We start from the raw sequence: 24247 nt of genomic DNA, 5'->3' as shown, positions 1-24247 counted from the left end.
AACTGTTCTGGAACCTGGGTCTAGGACAGCTTTGCTCCTGGGTCTGTGTTGCAAAATCCTTCAAGGGGAGGCAGAACGAAGCCCAGCGTGCAGGCAAAGGCCTGCCTGCGGGTGGCCAGGCTGAGCACGCGCTAGGCATCTGCTCCCCTCGGCCTGGGCAGAGCCTCTGCGCAGAACCACACCTTACTCTCTCCAGCCGCCCCCAGTTCCAGCTTCTGGAAATTCCCCTAGCCTTCCAGCCCCTCCCCGTGTGTGCCTGCTTCCCTGTGTGACCTCGCAGCACACGGCCCAGCTCTGCCTGTTCTTTACGTGTCTCCTGGATGAGTCTCCTACTATGCCATGGGCCCTGCCAGAGTGGGGCCCACATCTTACACCTGTGTCTCCCTGAACACTACCAAGTGAGCCACCCTCGATGGACTCAGGAAATACCTGCCTTGTTCCAGCTGCCATTTTAATCACAATGTCCCATGACGAACACTGGGGTTTACTGTTCTGTTCTAAGTAGCTGGCAAAGTCAAGAATGTCGACTTCTAAAGGCTCAATGCCCAAATCAGAAATGCCCAGTGGCTTGCAGAGTTTGGGCCGCCTGGCACGGGCTTTCTCACGGCCCATGCTGATGGCACCAGGGGGCAGCACTATCACTGAATCAGGTTGACTAATACTTAGAACAGCTGGGCTCTGGGTGGGCCTCGTGGGACAGTGGGGAAGCCACCATTTTGGACACCCACGTCCCATCCTGGAGCACTGGTCCCAGTCCCCAGCTGCTCTGCTGGCAATCCAGCTCCCTGACAATGCCCCGGGAAAGCAGTAGACGATGGCGCAAGTACTTGGGCCCCTGCTACCCACATCGGCGGCCCAGATAGAGTTTCTGGCTCCTGGCTTTGGCCCAGCCCAGCCCCAGCTGTTATGGGAATCTGGGGAGTGAACCAGGGGATGCAAGATCTCCATCACTCTGCCTTTCAAGTAGATGAGAATAAGTAAATGAATAAATATGTTTAAAAATAGCTGCTCCAGAGGAAGAAGGGAGGGTGCAGGGACAGAAGGAAAGAAAGACAGGAGAAAGCATCCTGACCAAGGAAGCATCGGATTCCAGCCACAACTTGAAGACTGACCAGCTAGGCTCCCGAACGTGCGTAAGCAAGGCAAGTGGCCACTGTAGCTGCGATGGGTTCTCGAGGAGGCTGTAAAATTGAGCACAGCAGTCGGGGGATAGCGGAATGTGCGTGAAAAAGCCAACTAAGATGCGACGTTCTCCCCTCCAGTCTAGCCCTGGCCCCCACCCCAGCCCACCTGACCCTGCTGCAGCCTGTGGAAGGGGCCAGAGGAGCTGACACTGACGCACTGTCCACTCTGTGACAAGCTTGCCGGCTTTAAAGTAGTCTTTCCCAGGTACCATCGGTGGCACGAGTCCTGCTGCAGGACAGGAACCTTCTGGAAGAAAAGTGGCCTTGAGCTGGGAGGCCCTTCTGCAAGGCAGAGCCGTGGTGACGGAGGCACAGGCCAGGAAGGCGGGCAGAGCCCCGCAGACCGAGCGGCTCGTGCCAAGTCAGCTGGCTTCTCTGCGCTCTCATGGAGAGAGCACTGCTTTGAGCGTCCTGCACAGTCAGCGTGAAGGTCAGAAGAACTCACGGCTGGGAACTCCCGAAACAGGCGCCGGGCAGCAGCTCTGCAGGTCCTGCAGATCTGGGCCCGGTCAGACTCAGGGTCTGCCCCTGGTGAGACCACGTGCTGGACATTTGCATAAAGCGCCCTCAAGTCTTTTCAGATCAAAGGCACAGAGAGCCAAGGGTATGAGTGTGAGGAGGAGACAAGGAAACGGGAGGGCCCCCAGCCAGAGCTGAGTGATGACCCAGGGCCTGGCCCAACAGCAGCGCTCTCCCCTCCCACCCGATGCGCCCCTCCCACTCCCTCCACCAAGTCTCATCAGATTCGCTATTATTGTTGACTTTTTGTTTTTTCAAAATATGTAAACCACAGCAAAGAAAAATTCGAACAGATCCAGACTAGCCCCCTGCTCAGATGGAGATCAATCTCCAGTTTGCCCCTGAGAGAGAAGAACCGAAACCCAGGTGATGGGAGGAGCCTGCGCAAGCAGAGCGCTCTCAGCCCTCTGGGGATCTCTGTCCCCTGTCCCTCAAGGCCACAGCCCCCGTTCCCCATCCCTCACCCCTCAGGGCACAGCCTCCGTCCCCCTGTCCCTCACCCCTCAAGGCCACAGCCTCCGTCCCCCGTGTCCTCACCCCTCAAGGCCACAGCCCCCATCCCTCCTGGCTGCCCGCTGTACCCTCCACTCTAGGTTCCAGGTAAAGCAGCAGAGCACCCTCGACCTCAGCGTGGAGGCCCAGACTGTCCAATCTTTGTAACCCGAATGGCCAGGCCCACATGAAGAGCGACTCCTGGAAACGTGGTGGGATGACGCAGAGGGGACACCGTGCAGCAGTCTGTCTTGGGTCCTTAGCACAGTCCATCTGTTTTCCTAACTCAGGGAGGGCAAGGAACGTACACAACGCCTGGTAGCAAGCTTTAGCCCTCAAATATGAGGATCAGGACTCGGAACGCTGCCTAGGCTCCCTCATGTTAGGTTGCTGGGGCACTTTCATTGATTCTACTAAAAAAATTTTTGTACAATCTTTAAACTGCAATGAAAAGTTTCAGTTTTAACTTTCCTCCTAGCTTTGGCGTCAGCATAACAAAGTTTCTCCTGAGCGAGAGGAAGGCTGTGCACCTGGTTAACACCCTGCTCCAAGATGACCGGCGCCAGGAACGGGGAGGCGGGCAGACTCCACAGCACGGAAGTGGGACCGCTATCAGGAGCGCTGCCCACGAACCACAGCCAAGGGTGTCCTCAGGGCACCGGCAGCTTTGCCCACAGCTGCGCTGGCTCTCTCACTCCACGCCGGTCATGTGGCAGGCCTGCCTTTGGACCAGCACGCTGGTGCCAGGCGGCTCTGCCTCTCACCTGCCAGGTGTCCCATCTAACAAGGCTCAGCGCTGCACTCCCAGGCTGCTGTGGGCCACAGCAGGGAAGCCAGCCTTGTGGACAGCGACTTTCTGCTGCTGGGAACGGGCCAGGCTAGCCCGATCCTGTGGGGATGACCCCTACACCTGTCCTCTCTCAGTGGGGTTTCTGCTGCTGGGAACGGGCCAGGCTAGCCCGATCCTGTGGGGATAACCCCTTCACCTGTCCTCTCTCAGTGGGGTCGAGAAAGGGGTGCCCCATCCACAAGGCCACATGGGAAACGGCTTCAGGACAGATCCCTTGGAGACAGAAATCTGCAAGTGACTCCTTCAGCCACCCCACTTGATTTCTTTCTTTTTCTCCCATTATTTTATTTATTCTTTCTTTCTCAGCTCTATATTTATACATCTTGCTCTGTTCCCTCTGCAGTTAATTCAGAATCAGAAACGTCTGCGTCATCTTGCTCCAAGAGTGTTTCCCAAATAAGCTCCTCCCTGGCAGGTGCACCTGCGCGGCCCTGTGCTGCGTCAGGTGTGAGCTCTGGTGAACGTCCCTGTGTGTGCCCCAAGTACTGTGTCTCGGGGCCTCCCCAGCTGCTCTTCTTTCCTCCCCTACTCCCTTCTCTGCTCCACACGACAGCAGCACACTCGATCCTTCTCAATTCCTCTCCTTACCTCCTTACCCAGACTCCGCATCCCATGACCGCAGATTCCACAGACGCTACCTCCTAAGCACTCCCCACCCTGGCCCATCTCCATCTCCACTGCCACCGTGTCTTCAGGCCTCTCCACCTTTTTCTGGACCACACCAAGGACCTCCTGCCTCTCCAGAGATTGGCTCTTTGTGGCCAGCAAGGTGACGTTCTCATGTGCAGCGTGGGTGGGATCTCAGGGTGGCCTGCAGGCGTGGCAAGCTCCTTAGCACGACCGCAAGGGCCAGGCCTTCCCAGTCAGCCCAGGGAAGCCTCCTTTCCTGCTTCACCACGTCTGCTCTTCCCTCTCAAACAGGCACGCCCACATCGCCGGACAGGCCCCCAGCTCTTCTGCCCACGCCTCGGCCAGCACCGTGCTCGTCTCCCTTCTCTCCCTGGCACATTCCTTCTCCTCCCCCAGGCCAGGTCCACTGTCCATGGCCTTCCTGAGACCCCTTCCCCACTGTGTGCCACAACACTTTATCATACTCGCATTCTCACAGCAACCAGATGTTATATGTACCTGGTGATCACAGTCCGCTTTCCCCGCTAACCCGAGAACTCACTGCAGACAGAGCCGGCTCAGAGCAGATGACGCTTGTACAGATTAGGGAGTCTGAGATGTGGCCAGTGAAGTCACGCTGGGAAGGCCAGTCGAAGTGGCCAGCACACATGCGACTTTGGACAAGGGCACGTTTTACCCAGCAGTAAGTTAAAGGCTTCTCAGGGGCTGGTGCTGTGGAGCAGTGGGTTAAGCCTCTGCCTGCGACACCTGCATTCCCTATGAGCATAGGTTCGAGTCTTGGCTGTTCCACTTTTGACCCAGCTCCCTGCTAATGCACCTGGGAAGGCAGCAGGGGATGGCCCAAGTCCTTGGGCCCCTTCTCCCATGTGGGAGACCCAGATGGAGCTCCAGGCTCCTGGCTTCGGCCTGGCCCAGCCCTGGCCATTGCAGCCATTTGGGGAGTGAACCAGTGGATGGAAGAGCTCTCTGTTGCTTTGTCTCTTTCTGTAACTCTGACTTTCCAATAAATAAATCTTTTTAAAAATTCTCTCAGAACTTTTGATTTAACTTATTGAAGATTTAGAAAGTCATTAACTTTTATCAGAGTAGCTGGGTAATCTGTCAAGTACAAGTTTTAATTCAGTAGCATGTCAAAGAATATCCAATTCCCAATATAGATATTGATAGGTTATTTCTTTTTATTTTTTAAAAAGATTTATTTATTTATTGTTTATTTGAAAGGCAGAGTTACAGAGAGAGGGAGAGACAGACAGTGAGGTCTTCCATCCACTGGTTCACTCCCCAAATGGCCGCAATGGCCAGAGCTGGGTTGATCCAAAGCCAGGAGCTTCTTCTGGGTCTCCCATGTGGGTGAGGGGCCCAAGCACTTGAGCCGTCTTCTGCTGCTTTCCCAGGTGCTTTCCAGCAGGGAGCCGGCTCAGAAGTGGAGCAGCTGGGACTTGAAACAGCAGCCACATGGGATGCTGGCACTGCAGGCGGCGGCTTTGCCCGCTACACCACAGGGCTGGCTCGGTAGGTTATTCCTTGATTTAGAAAATGGGAGCTAATGAAATCGATGCCATTCCTCAAAGGGACTGTCGTGTTCTTCGAGATGGTGCATGTTAGCCGTGGTTTATGCTGTTAGAATCAATGTCATAGCGGGTGCCTGACATCACTCCATCTCTCGATGCAGCCTCTCAGAAAGAACAGACAAGACACAGTGTGCTCACGGAGGAGCAGGGAGGGAGACTTTCTCTCTCGACTTCATTTTTCCTGCATTCTTTCAAATATGTTAACCATGCACATGAGTTCACTTCATTAAAAAAAACAGAAAGGATTTATTGGCCAGAGGGATTACAGGCTAATACTGTTTTGTTTTGATTTTTAATATTCTTCTGTATTTTAAAAACTCTCATTACTGTTACTTTCTTCATAGCTGGTAACAGGAAACCATGACGGAACTCAGAGACCGGCCGCTGGCGCAGCTCTGGGTCTCAGTGAGGCTCGGGACTCCCTTGCTGGAAAGGACAGGGCCGCCCCAGAGCTCCCAGCTGATGCCCCCTTGGCTGAGAGGGAGTAGCCAAAGCAATGGAGGAAGTTTGTGGAAAACATTAAAATGAAGTCTCTGACCATAAATTAGGCATCAGTTGGAAAAAAATTAATTTTAATCACATAGAACCATTTTAACCTTTAGGACATCTGAACCTGGGATTCTGTTTCCAACCAAAATTCAGAGAAATGGGAAACAATGGTAATTCTGCAACTCGCCGGAGAAATACTGGATGGATTTGAAACAGGCCTTTTCAGCTGGCCAGACCTTAAATTACATGTCAGTAACTATCTTTTTAATACTAATTAATTGAATAAAATGAGAAAATTGAATGCAGTTTGATCTGTGAGAGTGGAGTAGAAGTCGCCCCGGCACTGGGACTTGGAGGGGCTGTGACTGCATCAGGAAGTAATTACACAATACTTTCCAGAAGTGAACCTGTGAGTCCAACTGGAAAGAAATGTGGAAGCATTTAGTTAGAACAGTAGAGCAAGGTATTCCAGACCCTTTTAAGGGGTTAACTCTGCTGGGAAATATGCAAATAATTAAGTCTCTGGACATGTTTTTTATTACAAATCCAGGATAAAAGTCAGAGGCATAATTTGGTGCTCGTGTGCTTCTCTGAAAACCCTTTCCTGCGAAGTGATGACTGCGCCGTCCACATCACTAGGAGGATGCAGGCTGACAACTGCGGACACTCAGACACACCTGGGTCCTCCTCCTGCAGCGACTGGCACGCAGGCGAGAGCTGGCCAACAATTTGGGTGGAGACACGGCTTCATCTTTAAAGTCTTTCCTGAGTCCACGTGAGTTCCGAGTGTCACGGCGTCTATGCACGGTTTGTGCCCTCCCTCCCTGTCTTCAACGGCACAGCTCACCCAGGGGCTGCTCTATGCAATCTCTTCCTAGGGTTATCTGGAAGGCAGCTACGCTAACCACCATACCACCAACGCAGCCTCCTAGGTTATCTGGTCCACCATTCATTCTCCCGCAAGTGAACTCTGCAAGGGCAGGGCAGGCTTCGGCTTGAGGGGAGGAGAGTTGGGGAGGAATAGGCACAGCACACACTGATTTATAATCTAACTTGACCTTGACCAACCCTCTACGCTCATGACAGTAACAGGAATCCTAAGCTGCAGCTATCTGGCTGAGCCTGTCACGTGCCTATTGGACATCAGCTGTGCTGGTCTAGGCGCTGAGGTTCTTCCATGAATGGAAGAGATGAAAATCCAAGCCCTCCGGGGGCTGCGGTTCCAGTGGACTCTGCATCATGTCCTGCTAGACCCAAGAAATGCCTTTCCAAGTTTCTGACTCAAAGAACGAAAGCTCCGTCAGTAAAGGGCTGTAATGGTCAGCTACGGCACCAAATACCTACATCGAGGGAGGCAGGAATATAATACCTGCCCCCCCACTGCCGCCAACTGAAACTACATGGGGATTCTGGGTGGCAGAGTGAGGACTAGAGCTGCTGTCAGATGCAACAGCAGAATCCGTGAGTGACATGTACTGAGGACTAAACTGTGTCCTCCCCAAGTTTAGACATGGAAGCCTGACCCCATGTGATTATCTGGAGTAAGGAAGTAATTACGGCTAAACGAGGTCGTAAGGTTGGGCCCTGACCCGACAGGTTAGTGTCCTTACAAGAGACACCAGAGGCTTTTCTCCCTCGCCGCCATAGGAGGCTATGGTGGGGAGGGGGCCCTCGCCAAGAATAGAATCAACTGGCATCCTGGGGCTTCCCAGGGCCCCACACTGGGACAACACGAGTTCTGTGTGTAAGCCCCCCAGTCTACGGTATCTTCTCGTGATAACCAGAGCAGACTAAGAGAATGAACTTATCAAGAGACACTCCAATAATGCCACAGGGTGGGCGTGAGCTACACAAGACAATTCTAGGACAATGCCATCCTATCCAGTGGGCAAAAAATGCATTCTGGGTTTGATTTTGAGCTCCCCATTCAAACATGGCTACAAAAATAGGAGATGGAGTCTACCTAGCACTGTCTCCAACAATGACATTTTACACCAACCTGAGAACTACCGTCCCCACCAGACGCTCTTCCCCGACCAAACGACACGCAGCGCTCAGAGCTGCCTCCCCTTCCTGGTGTGCTTTACCTTAAAGGAGACAATTACCCACTACAATAAGTTAAACTAGCATTCTGCTTCTCACCAGATATAACTTAACTGCTCTCTCTGGGCTGGTGGCTCTTATACCTATCCAGGTTATAGAGCACTTTATGTTATTAGGGTCTCTGCAGAAAATCCTAGAACAGTGAAGGTCAATTCTATCAGATCCACCAGGTACAAGCTCACCAACTGGAATCACAAGCATGACAAGATCCCAGGTATCCCAGGCTCCATGTTTAAGGAACAACAAAACAATCTTAAGGAAATTACATTTCTAAAATGTCCGGCTACTGGCCTTTTGTCATTTGTTTATCTGTTTTATTTTGTGGCACTCAGCAGCAAACAGTAGGACATTAACGTTTAAGAGAATTTTAGAGGGGGAAGAAACTCTTAAAATTGAGAACATTTTCGCCATTATCTTCTCTCCTGGAATTAACTGGGAAGAGATTGCCATTTGCTAGAAAGAACGCTCAGGCCCAGCTATCCAACATGGAGCGCTGTCCACCAGGCCAGGGCCGTTGACAAGCAGTGGCGTCTACACCTACAGAACACCTGGGACGGGGAATGCTTTGAGCAGTCAGGATGACGTCACTCAGATAGGACTTCTTAGAGTCCAGGCTAGAGAAGATGAGCCAGTGGACCAGCAGCGCCGGTTTCCCTGGGCGCCCACTTACAATTCGTCCTGGATGTTGTCCGTTAGCTTGAAGAGCTGCTCCTGGCCCTCTGCTTGACTCTCAGAATAGCGGGGAAGCAGGCCCTGGGGCCCTGTGCAGCAGCGCGGCTTCCGAACCCTCTGTGCTTGGGTCCTGAAGGAGGGAAGGGGCAAAAATGAAGAGGTGAAATGTTCAGGTTAAAATGACTTCCTTTCTTCACCTGGGAAAGAAAGCACAGCTCAATACAAGCCACACTAGCAGTGTGCAGACGCAGAGACCAGAACTGAACTGTAGGATTGCCCAGGGGCACTGCAAGCCGGTGTAATTCTGAATCCTGACTCCTCTGCTTCCGGCTGGGTGATAGCGGGTAGTTCACTTCATTAGCCCTAGGCTTCCATTTCTTCTGTGAAACAAAGTGGAGAAGGTGACAGCCACCTCCCAGGACTGCTGTGGAGACCAAATGAAACAATGCCCATCCAGCCCCTGCTCCGTGGAGGGGGGCCGCCCAGCGCGCAGCCCGTGCTCCGTGGAGGGGGGCCGCCCAGCGCGCAGCCCTGGCCACCGTGACCAGACTCCCACTGACTCTAGGAAGCGCCTCTGAAGAGTCAACTCTGGACTTGCAATGGAACAGGAAGAAGACTGAGGGAGAAGACTGTGAGAACACACTGTGGTCTCCAGCTTTGAGCACTGGTTAGTCAACGATGGCTAAGATCCCCTGGGGGACAACCTAAGGCAGGCACAGACTTCTAAGATGAGCTCAGTCGGTTGGATAAAGGGTGAGGGACACAGTGAAACCATGAGGAGGAAGAAAGGCCCTGCACACCCGCCCCAGGACGCGGTCCAGGGTCTGCAGCAGCTCTACCTCCTGCCACTCGGCTATCGGTTGCCCAAAGGAATCTGCTTTGCTATGGCTTTCAGGGCAGGCTCATGTTGTCTTTTTCCACAGACTCTACGCAGGGTAATTGATAAGTACTTTTTGGTGTTTTCCTAGAAACAGGAGTCCATGTTTGTCTTGGAGAGGCTATGCATACTTCAGATGACTGATAAGAGTGTACTGGGCCTGTCCTCGGCCTTGTACTTGCTGTACTTTTTATTATTTGTTCCTGGAACCCAATGAAGCAAAACATCCCTCTCTAGACGTATCTAAAAGCAATAGGCTTGGACACAGAACCCGCCTTCACAACCATGTACACACAGCAGTGTGGAGACGGACTTACCCGGGCACGTTGGGGCAGTAACAGGGGCAGGAGCAGTAAGGAACTTGCCACAGGCCGTGCAGCACAGAGCTGCACACCAAGGTAACTGCAAAGCCTGGACTCGGGACAGCACGCGCTCCCTGCGCCCTGACTTCTGAGGGACAGCCCCGTGCTTGGGTGATGCTCGAGCTGTGCTGGCAAGCCTACATCCAGTGATAACTTCTCAAAAGTTCAGTTCCCGAGATGCTTTACGTGCTACCACTTGTGTTGTTCAAGAGTGACACAGAGAGACTGTCAACGATTCACACCGAGGGAAAGGGTGAAAGAAAATCATGTACATTGCATCCTCACATCCTCCCACCGTGTCTGGTTGCAATTCCTCCTTTAAAGGATTCAGGCCTCCTGTAGGCTCTCGAGATCCTGCTGTTGACTGAAAGTAATGCGCGCAGTATAGGGAGCCACTGTGAGCTCACTAAGGGAGAAGCCTGACAAGTGCTGTTTAGGGATGCCAGCCAACCACAGCGAGCAAGGGGAGCCAAGGGGAAGGAGCTTGGTGTTTCTGAGTGGCAGAGCCCTGTTCTCGCCTCCTTGGGTAGCGAGACACCTGCTGTCGTTCCGACGCTGCCTGGACTGGCTAATCAAACATCGTCTCCCCACGGCAGTCCTCCAGCTCTCAGCCCCCAGGCTCGTGACGGAAGCCCAGCGGATCACCGGCAAGGCGAATGTGGGGAGGCGTGCTTCCTTCCAAGGCCAGGTTTGATTCTGACTTCTCTCACCACATCTCCCCAACCTACCGGGAGGCCTGCAGGTTCAACTTCAATACACATTCCCACTCCAGCCTTTTCTTTCCTTGTCTGCCTTAGCTAGCAAACGATCCGAGGATTTGTGATGCATTATTACACTAGCCTCCACGGCCTCCTAATTCACTCTCTCCACTTCCATCCTCACCCACGTTCCTCACAGTAATGACAATGGCTGTGGGAAAACATAGACGAGATCCAGTCAGCCATCTGCTCAAAACATCTTTGTTTCACATCTGACTTGGATGAATGTATCTACTTATTGCTTGGCTCCCCACCTAGAACAGGTGTTGGGATCCAGAACAGGTGCCTGGTTTACGGAGAATAGCACTATGAAATAGCTGACTACATGAGTAAATGCATTTGTTGGTGGGGAACAGTGCAGGAGTCATGTGCTACACTACAAAGGAATGGCAACAAGCGAACTTCAGTGGAGAGTAATTGAGAGATTCTGAACTTTGAAAGTCAATAATCAATGCTAAGGTGAAATGCAAACCAGCTAGAATCCTATTTGCAGACAGAAAGCTCAGGGTACCCATCTAGTCCACTGATCAAAACAAAGGAAGTGGCATGAAGGCAACGTCATGAAACTAACAGCTCTGTGGTCATCTGTCTTTCCTTATGAGGAAGAAGTCGTTTCTTTAGTACTCACAACCGAGGAAAAGCACGTGACCGTGGAGGAGACGCTTACTGAGGGTCCTGAATTCCTCTAGGGGAATCCACGGAAGCCAGAGAAGCCCAGGAAAGGTACTTGTTTCTGGAACAGAGCTCTCGGAAATCGCGTTGCATAGCGAAGAGGGAGTGGCGGGGAGACGGGTAACCAGTCCCGCACTGTCACATGACCAAGGAGCTCCTCGGTGAAACAGCGATTTCCTGACTCAGCAGCTTCCCTAAGGTCTTCCGCAGACTTCAGTGATCCGAGCCCAGCTCCACTACCAACACGTCATCTGCTAACTTGCAAACTACAGACCCACCACCACATCAATGAAAACACAGGCAGAGTGGCCCCACTGCAGATAAACACTGCTTCTCAGGTTTTTTCTCTTATCTGTCTTCCCATCTTCCAAGGCCCTGTGCACCCACCCTCCCCATCACGCGGCTCCAACACTATGACATCTTTGTGCTCCCCTGCAGCCCAGGACCTGGTCCCCTGCTACGGCAGCTGTGATTCTGACCCTTGTGTTTATCATTCCCACGTGCTTCTCTTAAAGGTGTTCCATCACGTTTCAGACTGTGTTTCGGTATATTCTTGCTATAGTCTTTGGTTCTGGCTATTTTGGGATGTCACTGTCACATTGCTAAGATTCAGCCATTCCTTTGTGTGCAGTTACATTTCATTTTTTGCGCCTGCAAAATACAGGGTATGTTCATATATCAAGATGATTCAAACTATTTTCAAAGTAGCTGAACTCTATATTCCCTCCAACAATGTATTCATAAGGCCCCAGCAACCTAGCCACATGCAACTTAACATGCAACTAGTGTACCTAGAAGCCAGGAGCCAAGAGCGTCTTCCAGGTCTCCCACATAGGTGCAGGGGCCCAAGCAGTGGGCCATCCTCTGCTGCTTTCCCAGGCACACAAGTAGGGAGCTAGATCAGAAGTGGAGCAGCCAGATCTTGAACCAGTTCCTATGTGGGGATGCCAGTTCTGCAGGCAGAGGCTTAACCTTCTATGCCACGGTGCTGGCCCCGTGACAGGGGCATCTTAATCATCAGGCAGGCATGCCTGCCCAGAACTGAATTTTTAATTTAATTTTAACTGAAGTGGCATCTTGGGACAGTGCTGGTCCAGACTCCTAAGTCCTTGCTCTGGTCTACCACCACTGACGCAGCCCTGGCTTCCCCCGGGGCTCAGCTCCCTTCCTTGTGAGCAGCATCAGTGCTACCTGGGCAGGGTCTCAGTTCTGGAAGGAGGGGAGGATCGTTCAACAGCAGGTGGCAAAATCCCACCCACTCACCTCTCATCAGAGACAGCGTCTCTAACTAACCGACACGCAACATAAAAGACAGTTTACAGTAAGAGTCTGTTCGGTGCGGAGGCAACAACTCTGCCTCCACAAACCTTTGTTGAGCCAAAGGGCTGTGGTATATTTAATTGTTGCCAGCTGGGAGTTTGCTGGCCATCTCAAGCCCTTGGCTGCTGTGGTCTATAAATTTCACAGTGTATAGAAAGCAGCAGTCCTTCCAGTCAACCAGCTAATCCAAAACGTCAGCACCAAACGAACTCGAGCTTTGAACTCCGCCAACGCCAGAGTCGGCAGCACAGCACGAACGGCTGCCTCCTGGGGAAGGTGCTGATACAGTGGCTGGTCCACGGCAGATATCCGCCCGGGGAGGGAAACCAACCCGGAGGAAAGTCTTCGTCTGGCCATCACTCTCTGACACCCACTGGTGGTCCCAGAATCAAAGATCACTGAAACGAAAACAAGTCATGTCACTTTCTTTAAGCAACAATAAATGCAAACAGGGTGACACAGGGAGATCTAACCGATTCCACTCGGTTGCTCCTACCTGTCAGCTGGGGGGCCAGCAGTTGGCCAGCCACTATTTGTTCTTCACTTACATGATGAGTAACTATGTCATAGTTGTATTAGTTGAAGACAGATGTTGCGCACACAGGCACATGCCCTTGTATAGCTTAAGTCATTAGCTGGTGGAGAAGTCTGTCATGGCCAATGTCTATCAACCAAGTGATGTTCGAAAACAATCAGTGAGTGAGTGGAGAGAGTCTGTGTCAAACATGTGACTTCCTGGCCTAATAGAATGTTTATTCAACCAATGGCTGCATCTTCCCTGGGGCTGTGTGTATTGATCCCAACAAAGTGATGGATTGTAACTGCATTTACTTTATGTATGTGTCCAAACTTTTGTTTTCATTAAGTATCTTCCTGATATACTATGCTCGACTGAGCACAATTAGACTGAGAGCAGAAGGTCAACCCAGACAATCTCTTCAAATACTGTTAACCAACTGATAGCAGCTATGAGACATCAGGGTCACTCACACATCCATCATCTCTAAAAGGAACCCAACAGCCCATCTAAACAGTGCTGTCTGCACCAGAACACGTGAAGGGGTTTACACTGCTGATGTCCACCTCGGTGCAGTGTCTGGAAGTCCACACAGCCGGGAGTTGCCACAGGCTGCATCCACTCTGACCTGCAGCCCCTGCTCGTCTGCCGCATCTACAACCAAGGACTAAGTGGAAAGGGTTTCTCCTCCACAAACAGATTTAACTCCTTTCGGCCCAAACCGTCACCAGCGAGCTCTCTGCGAGGGTGCCAAGCTCTGCAGTTTGGCTCAGTTTACATGAGAAATTCTTCCCTATAGTTCCCAAACAGAAACCCACCTTCTAGAACCTACTCAAAGACAGCATTCAATCTACAGGCCTTATAACAACAACTGAGCTCTGGCTGCATTAAATACTGAATCAAGAAAACTGTACTAAGTATCTAAGACAATCTGGATTTCAGACACATGAAGAAAGAGGTTGGGGAGAAAAAAACCCCTGGTTGTTCTTAAAGGAAATTAGTGACTGAGGATGCAAACTAAGGTAGCTAAAATAAAGGAGCCTGCTCTGATCCCGGAGAACAGCTTGTGCCTGCCACCACCCCTCCTTCCCCCTCATTTAAGGAAATTTTTCTGGGCTGGCGCTAGGCCTTGAGGAAAACATGGATGAGTGGGGTTTCCAGGGAGCTTGGTGGTGTGCAGGGGAGGAGGCAAACAGAACCTTGCAGATTCGTCACAGCAGGGGAGCACCAGGACAGAGGCGGTGTCCTGCAGTGCTGAGAGGAACAGCTCTAGAGCCAGGCCCGGGGAGGGGGGGTGGCAATTCTGCCCCACCATGTGCAATTCACAACCTGTGGCTAGTACACAACCTCCTGGAGCCCTGGCTGCCTTGGCTTCCTTGTCTATAAAATGGAAGTACTAATGAGATGGCTAGGAGTGAGGCTGATACAGGTACAGCGCGTCGCACAGTGCCCGGCGCACAGATGGCATTTAGTAAAACGCCACCTCCTGTTATGAGCGCACCTGCAGAGGTGCTGTGGGTGCACAAGAGGGGCCCTGACCTCAGGTGGCTAGAGGCCCACACGGGCTAGGGCACAGTGGCTCATTCTTCTCACCTCGGTTTCCTACTGAGGAGCTCATGGCTTCTAACTGCAGCATTTTCCTTCCGCTTTCTTGTTAGCTCGTACTTACTCTCCCTGGGGTCCTGAAGTCACACGTGTTACGACGTATAAAATCCCACCCTGCACTGCTGCCACTGAGAATATGGGAAAGGCGGGGGCTCCTGAGAGCATTAGACTTTATATTTCTCTTGCAATTTGACATCCAGAAGCAGGGACGACATTTCCTGGGCTGAGCCTTCTCTCATCAGTGGGATTCACACCTGACTTGTTTATAGGGGTCAAGGCTTCCCATAATCTAACACATGTTTGGGGAACATGACATTGCAACTGTGACAGCTGGTAGGACTAATGCCAACAGAGATGCCTACTGGGATTTCAACACTAAGACAAAAATACCTCGGACTTTTTTCTTAGTCAACTGCCTCAGGGGGCGAGACTACCTGTTAACGAGGCAGAGGCAGGGTGGAGAGGGGCAAGGCAGATTCACTTTATAAAGAATTGCCATCAACTGGATGATGGCATAGCGAGGGTCTGGCCTAGCCTGAAATTCCTTTTTCACTGACTCTCTAAAGAGTTATTTTATTTTTAAAAAATGTATTTGAAAGGTAGAGTTACAGAAAGAGTCAGAGAGTAATCTCCCCAAATGGTTGTAATGGCCATGGCTGGGCCAGGCTGAAGACAGGAGCATGGAACTACAACCAGGTCTCTCATGTGCATGGCAGAGGCCCAAGCATTTGGGCCATCCTCTGCTGCCCTCCCAGGTATATTAGCAGGAGCTGGATCTGAACTGGTTGTGATCAGCAGGAAGCTGAGCACGAACTGGCTCTCCTAAGGGATGCTGGTTTATGCCTTTCAACATCATTATAAAAACAGGCACTTTACACAAATACTAGTTTTGTGTTCTCAGTATAATGTTCAGACAGTGCTTACAAGAATTAAAAAAAAAAAAAAAAAAAGAATCTCTTAAGCCATAGTCAAATTCCTTGCTAACATGTCACCTCTAATGCCAATCTCAAGCTATTTCACATGGGGCCGGCGCCATGGCGCAGTAGGTTAATCCTTGGCCTGCAGCGCTGGCATCCCATATGGGCGCCAGTTCTAGTTCTGGCTGCTCCTCTTCCAAACCAGCTCTCTGCTATGGCCTGAGAAAGCAGTAGAAGATGGCCCAAGTGCTTGGGCACCTGCATCCATATGGGAGACCGGGAAGAAGCTCCTAGCTCCTGGCTTCAGATCAGTGCAGCCACCTGGGAAGTGAACCAACAGACGGAAGACCTTTCTCTCTGCCTCTCCCTCTCACTGTCTGTAACTCTATCTCTCAAATAAATAAATAAATAAAATCTTTAAAAAAAAAAAAGATATTTCACATGGGCCAAAGCACATGATTTATGATAAACTTGATGTTGTGGCTATCAGGTACAAACACTAACAACAGCAGGCTGATTGAATTAAACAAAGCAGGTATTTCTAGGTTATTTTCTGGCAAACAATGACATGATTTCTTTCCTGCGGTCTTTCTGTTATCTATCCTCTCCCAAAAGATGACGAGATGATCTTATGATCTTCGTTAAGGGAAGAAACAAGAGTTAGGAGCAAGGTGGTAAGAAGAAGCACAAACAGGACTCTGGAAAACAGTCAACAGCCATTTGTCAGCTGAGACATTGTAGAAGTCACCAGACTGTTCTCAGCCTCAGCCTCCTACTCGATTCATGATGCTGAGATAAAGGATGAAAATAATGGCACTGGCACCGTGGCACAACAGGTTAATCCTCTGCCCGTGGCACCAGCATTCCATATGAGCACCGGTTCGAGTCCTGGCTGCTCTTCTTCCAGTCCAGCTCTCTGCTGTGGTCTGGGAAAGCAGCAGAAGATGGCCCAAGTGCTTGGGCCCCTGCACACATACGGGAGACCGGGAAGAAGCACCTGGCTCCTGGCTTCGAATAGGTACAGTGGCTGTTGTGGCCACTTGGGGAGTAAACCAACAAAAAGAAGACCTTTCTCTCTGTCTCTCCCTCTCATTGTCTGTAACTCTACCTCTCAAATAAATAAATAAAATCTTTTAAAAAAAGGGTGGGGGTGGCACTGTGACATAGTGGATAAAGCCAGTGCCTGCATTGCCGGCATCCCATATGGGCACCTGTTCATGTCCTGGCTGCTCTATTTCTGAACCAGCTCCCTGGTATGGCCTGGGAAAGCAGTAGAAGATGGCTCAAGTCCTTGGGCCCCTGCACCTGCATGGGAGACCTGGAAGAAGCTCCTGGCTCCTGGCTTAGGACTGGCGCAGCCGCTGCGGCCTAGTAGGGATTAAACCAGTGGATGGAAGACCTACCTCTCTGCCTCTCCTTTTCTCTCTGTGTAACCCTGACTTTCAAATCAGTCAATCAATCAATCAATCAATCATTTTTTTCTTTTTAAAGGATGAAAACCACATAGAACAGTGCCTGGCATATACAAATTAACTGTCTCCCTACTCTAACCTTATTCGGAATTACTGTGTGTCAAGTCAATTGAAGACCCCAGAATGCATTTTATCTCCACAGTGCACTATGGGGCACACACCTTCCCGAGTACATCAGGATTCCCGGGGAGCAGAGCAGATGGCAGGTACAAAGTGTTTCCACAGGAGCTGGTGCTTACAGACTCTGTGCACCTGACTGGCCCCATCCAGACTGCACCCCCATCCAGAACTGCCTGGTGAAGAGCCAGGACTGATCTACCAGCTGTTCAATGCATTAACCAAATGTCAACTTCACGGAATTGGAATTAATAAAGTTTCAGAATGTTTCCGTCAACAGCATTCGCCACAGTCGGTAGTAAACACTTCCTCTCACTAAGTTCCGAAGATCATCTTAATGCCCACAGCCGCTGCAGAAGGGGGCACTGGCTCCAGCACCTTCCCCAGTGCTTCCCTCAATGACCACGGCCAAGCAGAGAACGGGATGATAGAGCCCACGGAGGCAGAGTTACAGAATCGATTTGTTCACTTTCTCAAGACCACCTGCTCACTCTGCTCCCCGAGGTTTCTTATACTCTCACACCATGGAAAGCGCATGGTGGAGGTGAGGTGGGAAAGAAGAGGCAAGCAGAGCAGAGGTTTCAAACAGTGGTCAGAACACGCGGTTACCGGCACGGGAATGAAAACTCACGCCCAGCGGCCACATACGCGGGCTTAAGAGAGTCTGGTTGAAGCCCTGCAGTTGGACTTTAGGAGGTGCAGGGAGCAGCGGAGACCTGTGGAGGGTCACGGAGCGGCCAGTACCACATGGCCCTTGCAGCAACGGGCATTTTCATCTCTCCCCAGCACTTCGCACAGTGCCTGGGCTCGGAGGCAGTGCTCAATGCCCACGTGGTAAATGACCAGCCCAAGGCCACAGGGCTGCTAGAACTGGTGGCAGGAGAGCCAGGCTGCTGCTTCTGAAGCTGAGGGAGCGGGCGGGCCGCAGTGACTCTCCTCTGCTTTGCCAGGGAAAAGCCTGCTGTTGGTAGCAACCCAGGACCTCCTGCAGCACAGGACAGCTGCTCACTCCATCACGGGAGCAGCAGAGTTACTGGCCGGGGTCAGTTCTCCCACAGGGCAACCGGAGAGCTGCTTGGTGGCCTGCAGGAACATGCCTCCTTTGTACTTCACCGGGAAGGAAAAGAACGATGGGGCTTGGGCCCTGGCAGCCACTCAGGGATCGGGCTTCTCCTGGAGGGCAGAACCCAGGCTTGCACTCAGAACAGCTCAGAACCTTCGGGCCAAGGGATCCATTCCCCGCACCAGCTCCGATCCCAAGGAGAACCCTCTGCTGAGACTCTGTGTGGCTCCCATTATTTCAGGCCCAAGTTTTAGGCTTGATTTTTATCTATTTTTTATTTTAAACCTAGAAACATAAAATAATCAGCTGATCACCGACGCCTCATCTCCTTCCTGCCCAGCTGGTGGTTTTCAGTTGTTTGCCCTCGGTTTTAAGCAATGGCTGGGCTTTCTCAGAAGCCAAGCCCACCGCTAGCCAAAACTGCCCCTCTAGAAACAAGACATGGCTCTGCTCTTTGGGCTTCCCTGGGTTCTGGCTGTGCTGCAGCGCCTGAGTATAATGGCCTGGCAGGCACGAGGCAAGGAGAACATCCATGCACCTGAATGGGGACTAGGTTCAACGGAGTCTTTTCTCTCTGGAGGGAGAGGAAGCAGAAGAGGAGCCGGCAGTCCCATGGCACCCTTCAGTGTCTCCACAAGGGGTATGTTTCTGCCTGGTGCCATGATGTTCAACCCGGCAACAAAAGATTATTCTTTATTTGGTGATAAGAAGGTCAAGCTGCTTTTTAATTAAGTGCCGCCAGTGTTAACATGAATTGGGCTGATTGTCATAGTCCATCAATCCTTGGCAAACTGGTTTGTTTGGTCTGGACAGCCAACAACATTCCACACTACTGGATTTTTCTCCCAGATCCCCTGAGGCCCCATCACCCCCCCCCCCAAACCTTTCTAAAAATTACAATCTGTTCTGCTGTCTCAAGTTACATTCTGTAAATAATAAGCAATGCTGATGAAATGCAAAAAGTGGAATATTTGTAAAGCAGAACAATGTGCAGTATGTCCCACATCTGTGTCACATTAGACATGCACTCAACAGATTCGCGGATTCCTGTCTAATCAGTGCACAGGGTGGTGTGGGCCAGGCGGGCTCTCGTGCCACGGGCCACAGCAGAGCTGAGGACCAGCAGTCGTAGGTGGGGGGCTCAGTGATGGCATCATGAGGCGGAGATGCCAAGCCCCGCTGTGCACACGACACCTGGATGCTGAGCCCGCCTCTGTATGCATCACACACTGGTGGGTCACTTCTGTGGTCAGATCACGTGAGAAAACTGCTCCAAGCCCTCTCCGCGGTCCTCCATGCTGCTGAGGCAGGGCCCAGGGCAGTTAAACCAAATAACAGGTTTTAGTGACAAAATGTCTAAATGTCTCATTAGAAGGAGCTGGCTCCCCATACATTAAAATGACTACAAAATAAGAATAGAAGGAAATCAATTAAACTCCATTTGGCAAAATGTCTTGAGGCTACTAGAGATGACAGTTGCTATGCCAGGCAAAATTTGACCCACCTTTTATTTATCCCAAGTATTTTACACACACAAAGATACATATTCATGTGTGTGCAGGCCCACTCACACCCCCACTTCAGGAAAACTGGCAGAGCATGCAAGAGAAACTGGCATGTTTTAAGCATGGCATCATGCTAAATGATCCGAGGGCTCCCTGTTGGAAAAAACCAGATTCACACACGACCAAGGGCCCGTCGGCTTCTGAGGAAACTCCATGGGGAAGCTTCACGGAACCGCATCTCAACTAGCCCTTGCATCTTCATAGTCCCATCAGCCTGAGGTGAGAAGATACCAGGACTGACACTGCTGGGCCACCCAAGTCCACCGTGTGTCTCTGTGGCTGCTCTGACCAAGTGTAACTGTGCACTGGACATTCTAGTCCAAGGCCATTCAGCTGGTAGGTGGCAAAACCAACCTGACCTGGAACCTTTCTGATCCGCTTAGACCCAGATTTTGTGCTGAACAAATAGCGTGACTAGATGGGAATCTCTCTCAGACATATGCTGAGCCGCAACTGTGCTTAGCACCCTGCAGATCCCGGAGGGACACCCAAGAAGGCGAGGCCAAGCCTGCAGATCCCGGGGGGACACCCAAGAAGGCGAGGCCAAGCTGCAGATCCCGGGGGGACACCCAAGAAGGCGAGGCCAAGCCTGCAGATCCCGGGGGGACACCCAAGAAGGCGAGGCCAAGCCTGCAGATCCCGGGGGGACACCCAAGAAGGCGAGGCCAAGCCTGCAGATCCCGGGGGGACACCCAAGAAGGCGAGGCCAAGCCTGCAGATCCCGGGGGGACACCCAAGAAGGCGAGGCCAAGCCTGCAGTGACTCTAGAGGAGACTCAGACCACGCATCAGTAAGGACAGTGCAAAGGAGCCGCGTGGAGCTGCTGCAGAGGTCTGGCCTGCACGCCACAGGAGGCAGCGTGGGATCCTCAGGAAGGCTGAGCTTCAAGGCTAAGCTCAAGGCTGAACAGGATCTTATTAAGATCTTGTACCTCATTTGCACTAATCTGCCAAATCTTACAGTAGGAACTGGTGGTGAAAAATACCAAGAAGCAGGAGAAAAACAAAAGCCAGTTAACAGGCCACGTCACATGCAATCCAAAGCATCTGACTAAAGCCTCATTTTTTTTTTTTAAAGATTTATTTATTTTATTATTTGAGAGGCAGAGTTAGAGAGAAAGATAGGGAGAGACAGAGAGGTCTTCCATCTGCTGTTTCACTCCCTAAATGGCTGCAAGAGCCAGAGCTGGGCAGATCCAAAGCCAGGAGCCAGGAGCTTCCTCTGGGTCCCCAACATGGGTGCAGGGGCCCAAGCACTTGAACCACTGTCCACTGCTTTCCCAGGCCATAAGCAGGGAGCTGGATCAGAAGAGGAGCAGCCAGGACACAGATGGGATGCCGGCATCATCGGTGCTGGCCCCAGGCCTCACTCTTAATGCTAGAATGGTTGTCTGAGAACGTGAAACCAAGCCTTTTATAAAGTCATGAAGCAGAGTCTAATGTAAAGGAACAGGAATTCATCAAGTGCTCAACCTAAATTTCATGAAACCTAGAAGAAAGATAGGCACTCAGTTGATGAGAAACTGATTAAATGACAGCTGTTGGATGGGTCAGATCAAGACAGGGTGAGAACAAAGACCCAGGGGCAGGTGTTAGCCTAGACGTTAAGATGCCTGTGTCCCAGGCTGGGGCACTCAGGCTCCAGTCCTGGCTCTGGCTCCTGATTCCAGCTTCCCACTAGCGCAGACCCTGGGAGGCAGTGGTGATGGCTCAAGTCCTTGGGTTCCTGCCACTCACGCTGGAGACGTGGGTTGTGTTTCTGGCTCCCAACTTTGATGTGACCCACCCCAGCCGTTGCAGGCATTTGTGCAACCAGCAGATGAGACTTCTGTCTCTGTCTCTCAAATAAATAAGAATTTAAAAATACACTAAAAAAAGAAGGTCAACTCTGAACTCATGGGGTTTAAAAAGGACTGGGATGAAGGAGATGCACAGTGACTCACAGCAGAAATCCGAATCAACCGAAATACGAAAGGCAGATTCAGCCTTCCTGGCTGTGGAGGAAAGGCAAATGGTGACACTGAGACACTCACGGGCTCAGACTGGCAGCCTCAGGAGGACAACGCTGGGCTCCCACACAGCACCTGGCACCCAGCAGCTACCGCTGCAGTTCCTGACTGAATTCTCAGGAACGGGATCACCAGCATCGGGAGCGGGATGGACAGTGGGTCTTCCGAAGCACAGCGGGTGGAGCCTCAACTTATGAGGCAGCAATTTTTTTTTTTTTTTTTTAAGATTTACTTCTTTATGGGACTGGCGCTATGGCACAGTGGGTTAAAGCCCTGGCATCCCATAAGGGCACCAGTTTGAGTCCCTGCTGCTCCACTTCCGATCCAGCTCCCTGCTAATGCACCTGGGAAAGCAGTGGAAGACAGCACAAGTGCTTGGGCCCCTGCAACCCCTGTGGGAGACCTAGAAGAAGCTCTTGGCTCCTGGCTTTGGATTGGCTCAGCTCCAACCATTGCAGCCATTTGGGGTGTGAACCAGTGGGATGGAAGACCTCTCTCTCTGTCTCTACCTCTCTCTGTAACTCTTTCAAATAAATAAATCTTAAAAACAAAAAAAGATTTCTTTCTTTATTTTGAAAGTCAGAGTTAGAGAGAGAGAGGGAGAGACAGAGAGATCTTCCATCTGCTTGCTGGTTCATTCCCCAAATGGTGGCAACCACTGGGGCTGTGCCAGGCTGAAGCCAGAGCCTAGAACTTCATCTGGACCTCCCACGAGGGTGGCAGGGGCCCAAGCACTTGGGTCATCTTCCATTGCTTTCCCAGGCATGTTAGCAAGGAGCTGCATCAGAAACAGAGCAGGCAGGACTGGAACGGGCACTCATGGGATGTGGTGTCACGGGGAGTGACTTAACTCATTGTTCCACAACTGTGCCCTGGCTACTCCACCTCTGATCCAGCTTCCTGCTAATGTGTACCCTGGAAGGCGCAGCTGATGGCTCAAGTACTTATGTCCTTGCCACTCACTTGGGAAACCCAGACTGCGTTCTGGGCTCCTGGCTTTGAACTGGCCTGGCCCTGGCTGTTGTGGGCATCTGAGGAGTGAACCAGTAGATGGAAAATCTCTTTTCATCTTTCTCTCTGCCTCTCTACTTTCTCAAATAAAAATGAAAAGAAGTAAATAAAAATTTAAAATGAATTTTAGAAAAACATTCAGGAAGCAGCCTGACACAAACACCAAAATGTTTAAAGTACATTTAAAATCAAAAGTATGGATGGCTACAAATTTCTATCATTATTCTCTGTGTATAGCAGGGGCTGTGTGCAGACCAGGAAGGAAATGAGACTGGCCAGCCTTGGTCAGGAGGTCTCAGTGGAGATTTCTCAAGAGGAAAAGGCCATGTAGTGACCATTACTTTCTATGCATCTTCTCTCAAGGCTGGGAGGGCTGGCCTTGCCCTGCCTTGCCCCATCTTGGATGGTGGGGAAAGAGGGCCAGGGACCCTCTGAGGGTCATCTGCAGGACTCTCCTGGCATTGTCTTGCTTTTTTCAAGGAGGGGGTTTCTCTTACTCACAGCAGCCAGCAGCTCAGAGCTGTAACTTCTAACTGAGTGGGAGGTGTAGGCAAAACCACCATGGACAAGGCACTCACAGCACTCTCCCCAAAGAGCCCTGGAGGCAAGATGGTTATTGCAAACGGAGGACTCTAAGAATGGGCCAAAGCAGAGTGCCTCCTCCCAGCCACCCTAATTCCCTCCCAGCTAACGCAGGGAGACAACATCTGGAACTGGTTTTGAGGCTCTCCAGCTGCAGAGCCACTAGAGCAAACAAGCTTATATACTGTCCTCTCTGATTCCCAGCAGGGTGAAGTACAACCCAGAAGACAAGCTGGGTCCGGAGACCCAGTCAACTTAGCTTTGAAATGTTCTCCTCTCCCCACCCGCCTTGGAAAGCAGAGTGAATGGTCCAGGTGGTGGGAAATCAAAAAGTGAAACAGAAGGACTTGGGGTCGTCTCCACTGTGTGTGTATGCCTTCATAGCAATCAGAGGTACCCCTCAGGTTGACACCCAACCTCCAGGCCACTAGTCTCTCTGGGAAACAAGAACCAACAAGGCTAAATCTGAACTGGTAGACTAGGGGGCTACCTCTACAGGACTGGAAAAATTTGTGTATTCCAAATGTGTTAGAGGGGCCGGTGCTGAGGCATAGCAGGTAAAGTTGTCGCCTGCAGCGCCAGCATCCTATAGGGGCGCCAGTTCGAGTCCTGGCTGCTCCACTTCTGATCCAGCTCTCTGCTATGGCCTGGGAAAGCAGCAGAAAATGCCCCAAGTCCTTGGGCCCCTGCACCCACGTGGGAGACCCGGAAGAAGCTCCTGGCTTTGGATTGGTCCAGCTCCAGCCATTGCGGAGGGAGCCGCTGGATGGAAGACCTCATTCTTTCTGTCTCGCCCTCTCTGTAATTCTGCCTCTCAAATAAACAAATAAATGTTTTTTAAAAAAATGTGTCAGAACTTGTTGGGAGCCAGGAGGTAGTGGAGAAAGATGC

General features: G+C 51.4%; 1 protein-coding gene across 4 annotated transcripts in view; it reads right to left on the bottom strand.

Annotated features, from left to right (window-relative positions):
- The window catches only part of VPS13D (vacuolar protein sorting 13 homolog D), a 275909-nt gene that overhangs the window by 5210 nt on the left and 246452 nt on the right, over nucleotides 1-24247 (bottom strand). For all 4 annotated transcript variants that reach the window (XM_062190461.1, XM_062190458.1, XM_062190460.1 and 1 more), the window contains one exon: nucleotides 8509-8640. In XM_062190461.1, coding sequence (XP_062046445.1) covers nucleotides 8509-8640 — 132 coding nt within the window. The remainder of the gene's footprint in view (nucleotides 1-8508; nucleotides 8641-24247) is intronic.

This window comes from Lepus europaeus, chromosome 5 (genome assembly GCF_033115175.1).
Source record: "Lepus europaeus isolate LE1 chromosome 5, mLepTim1.pri, whole genome shotgun sequence".
NCBI lineage: Eukaryota > Metazoa > Chordata > Mammalia > Lagomorpha > Leporidae > Lepus > Lepus europaeus.
Note: the sequence above shows the minus strand (reverse complement) of the source record. Positions and strands in the feature narration are given on the sequence as shown.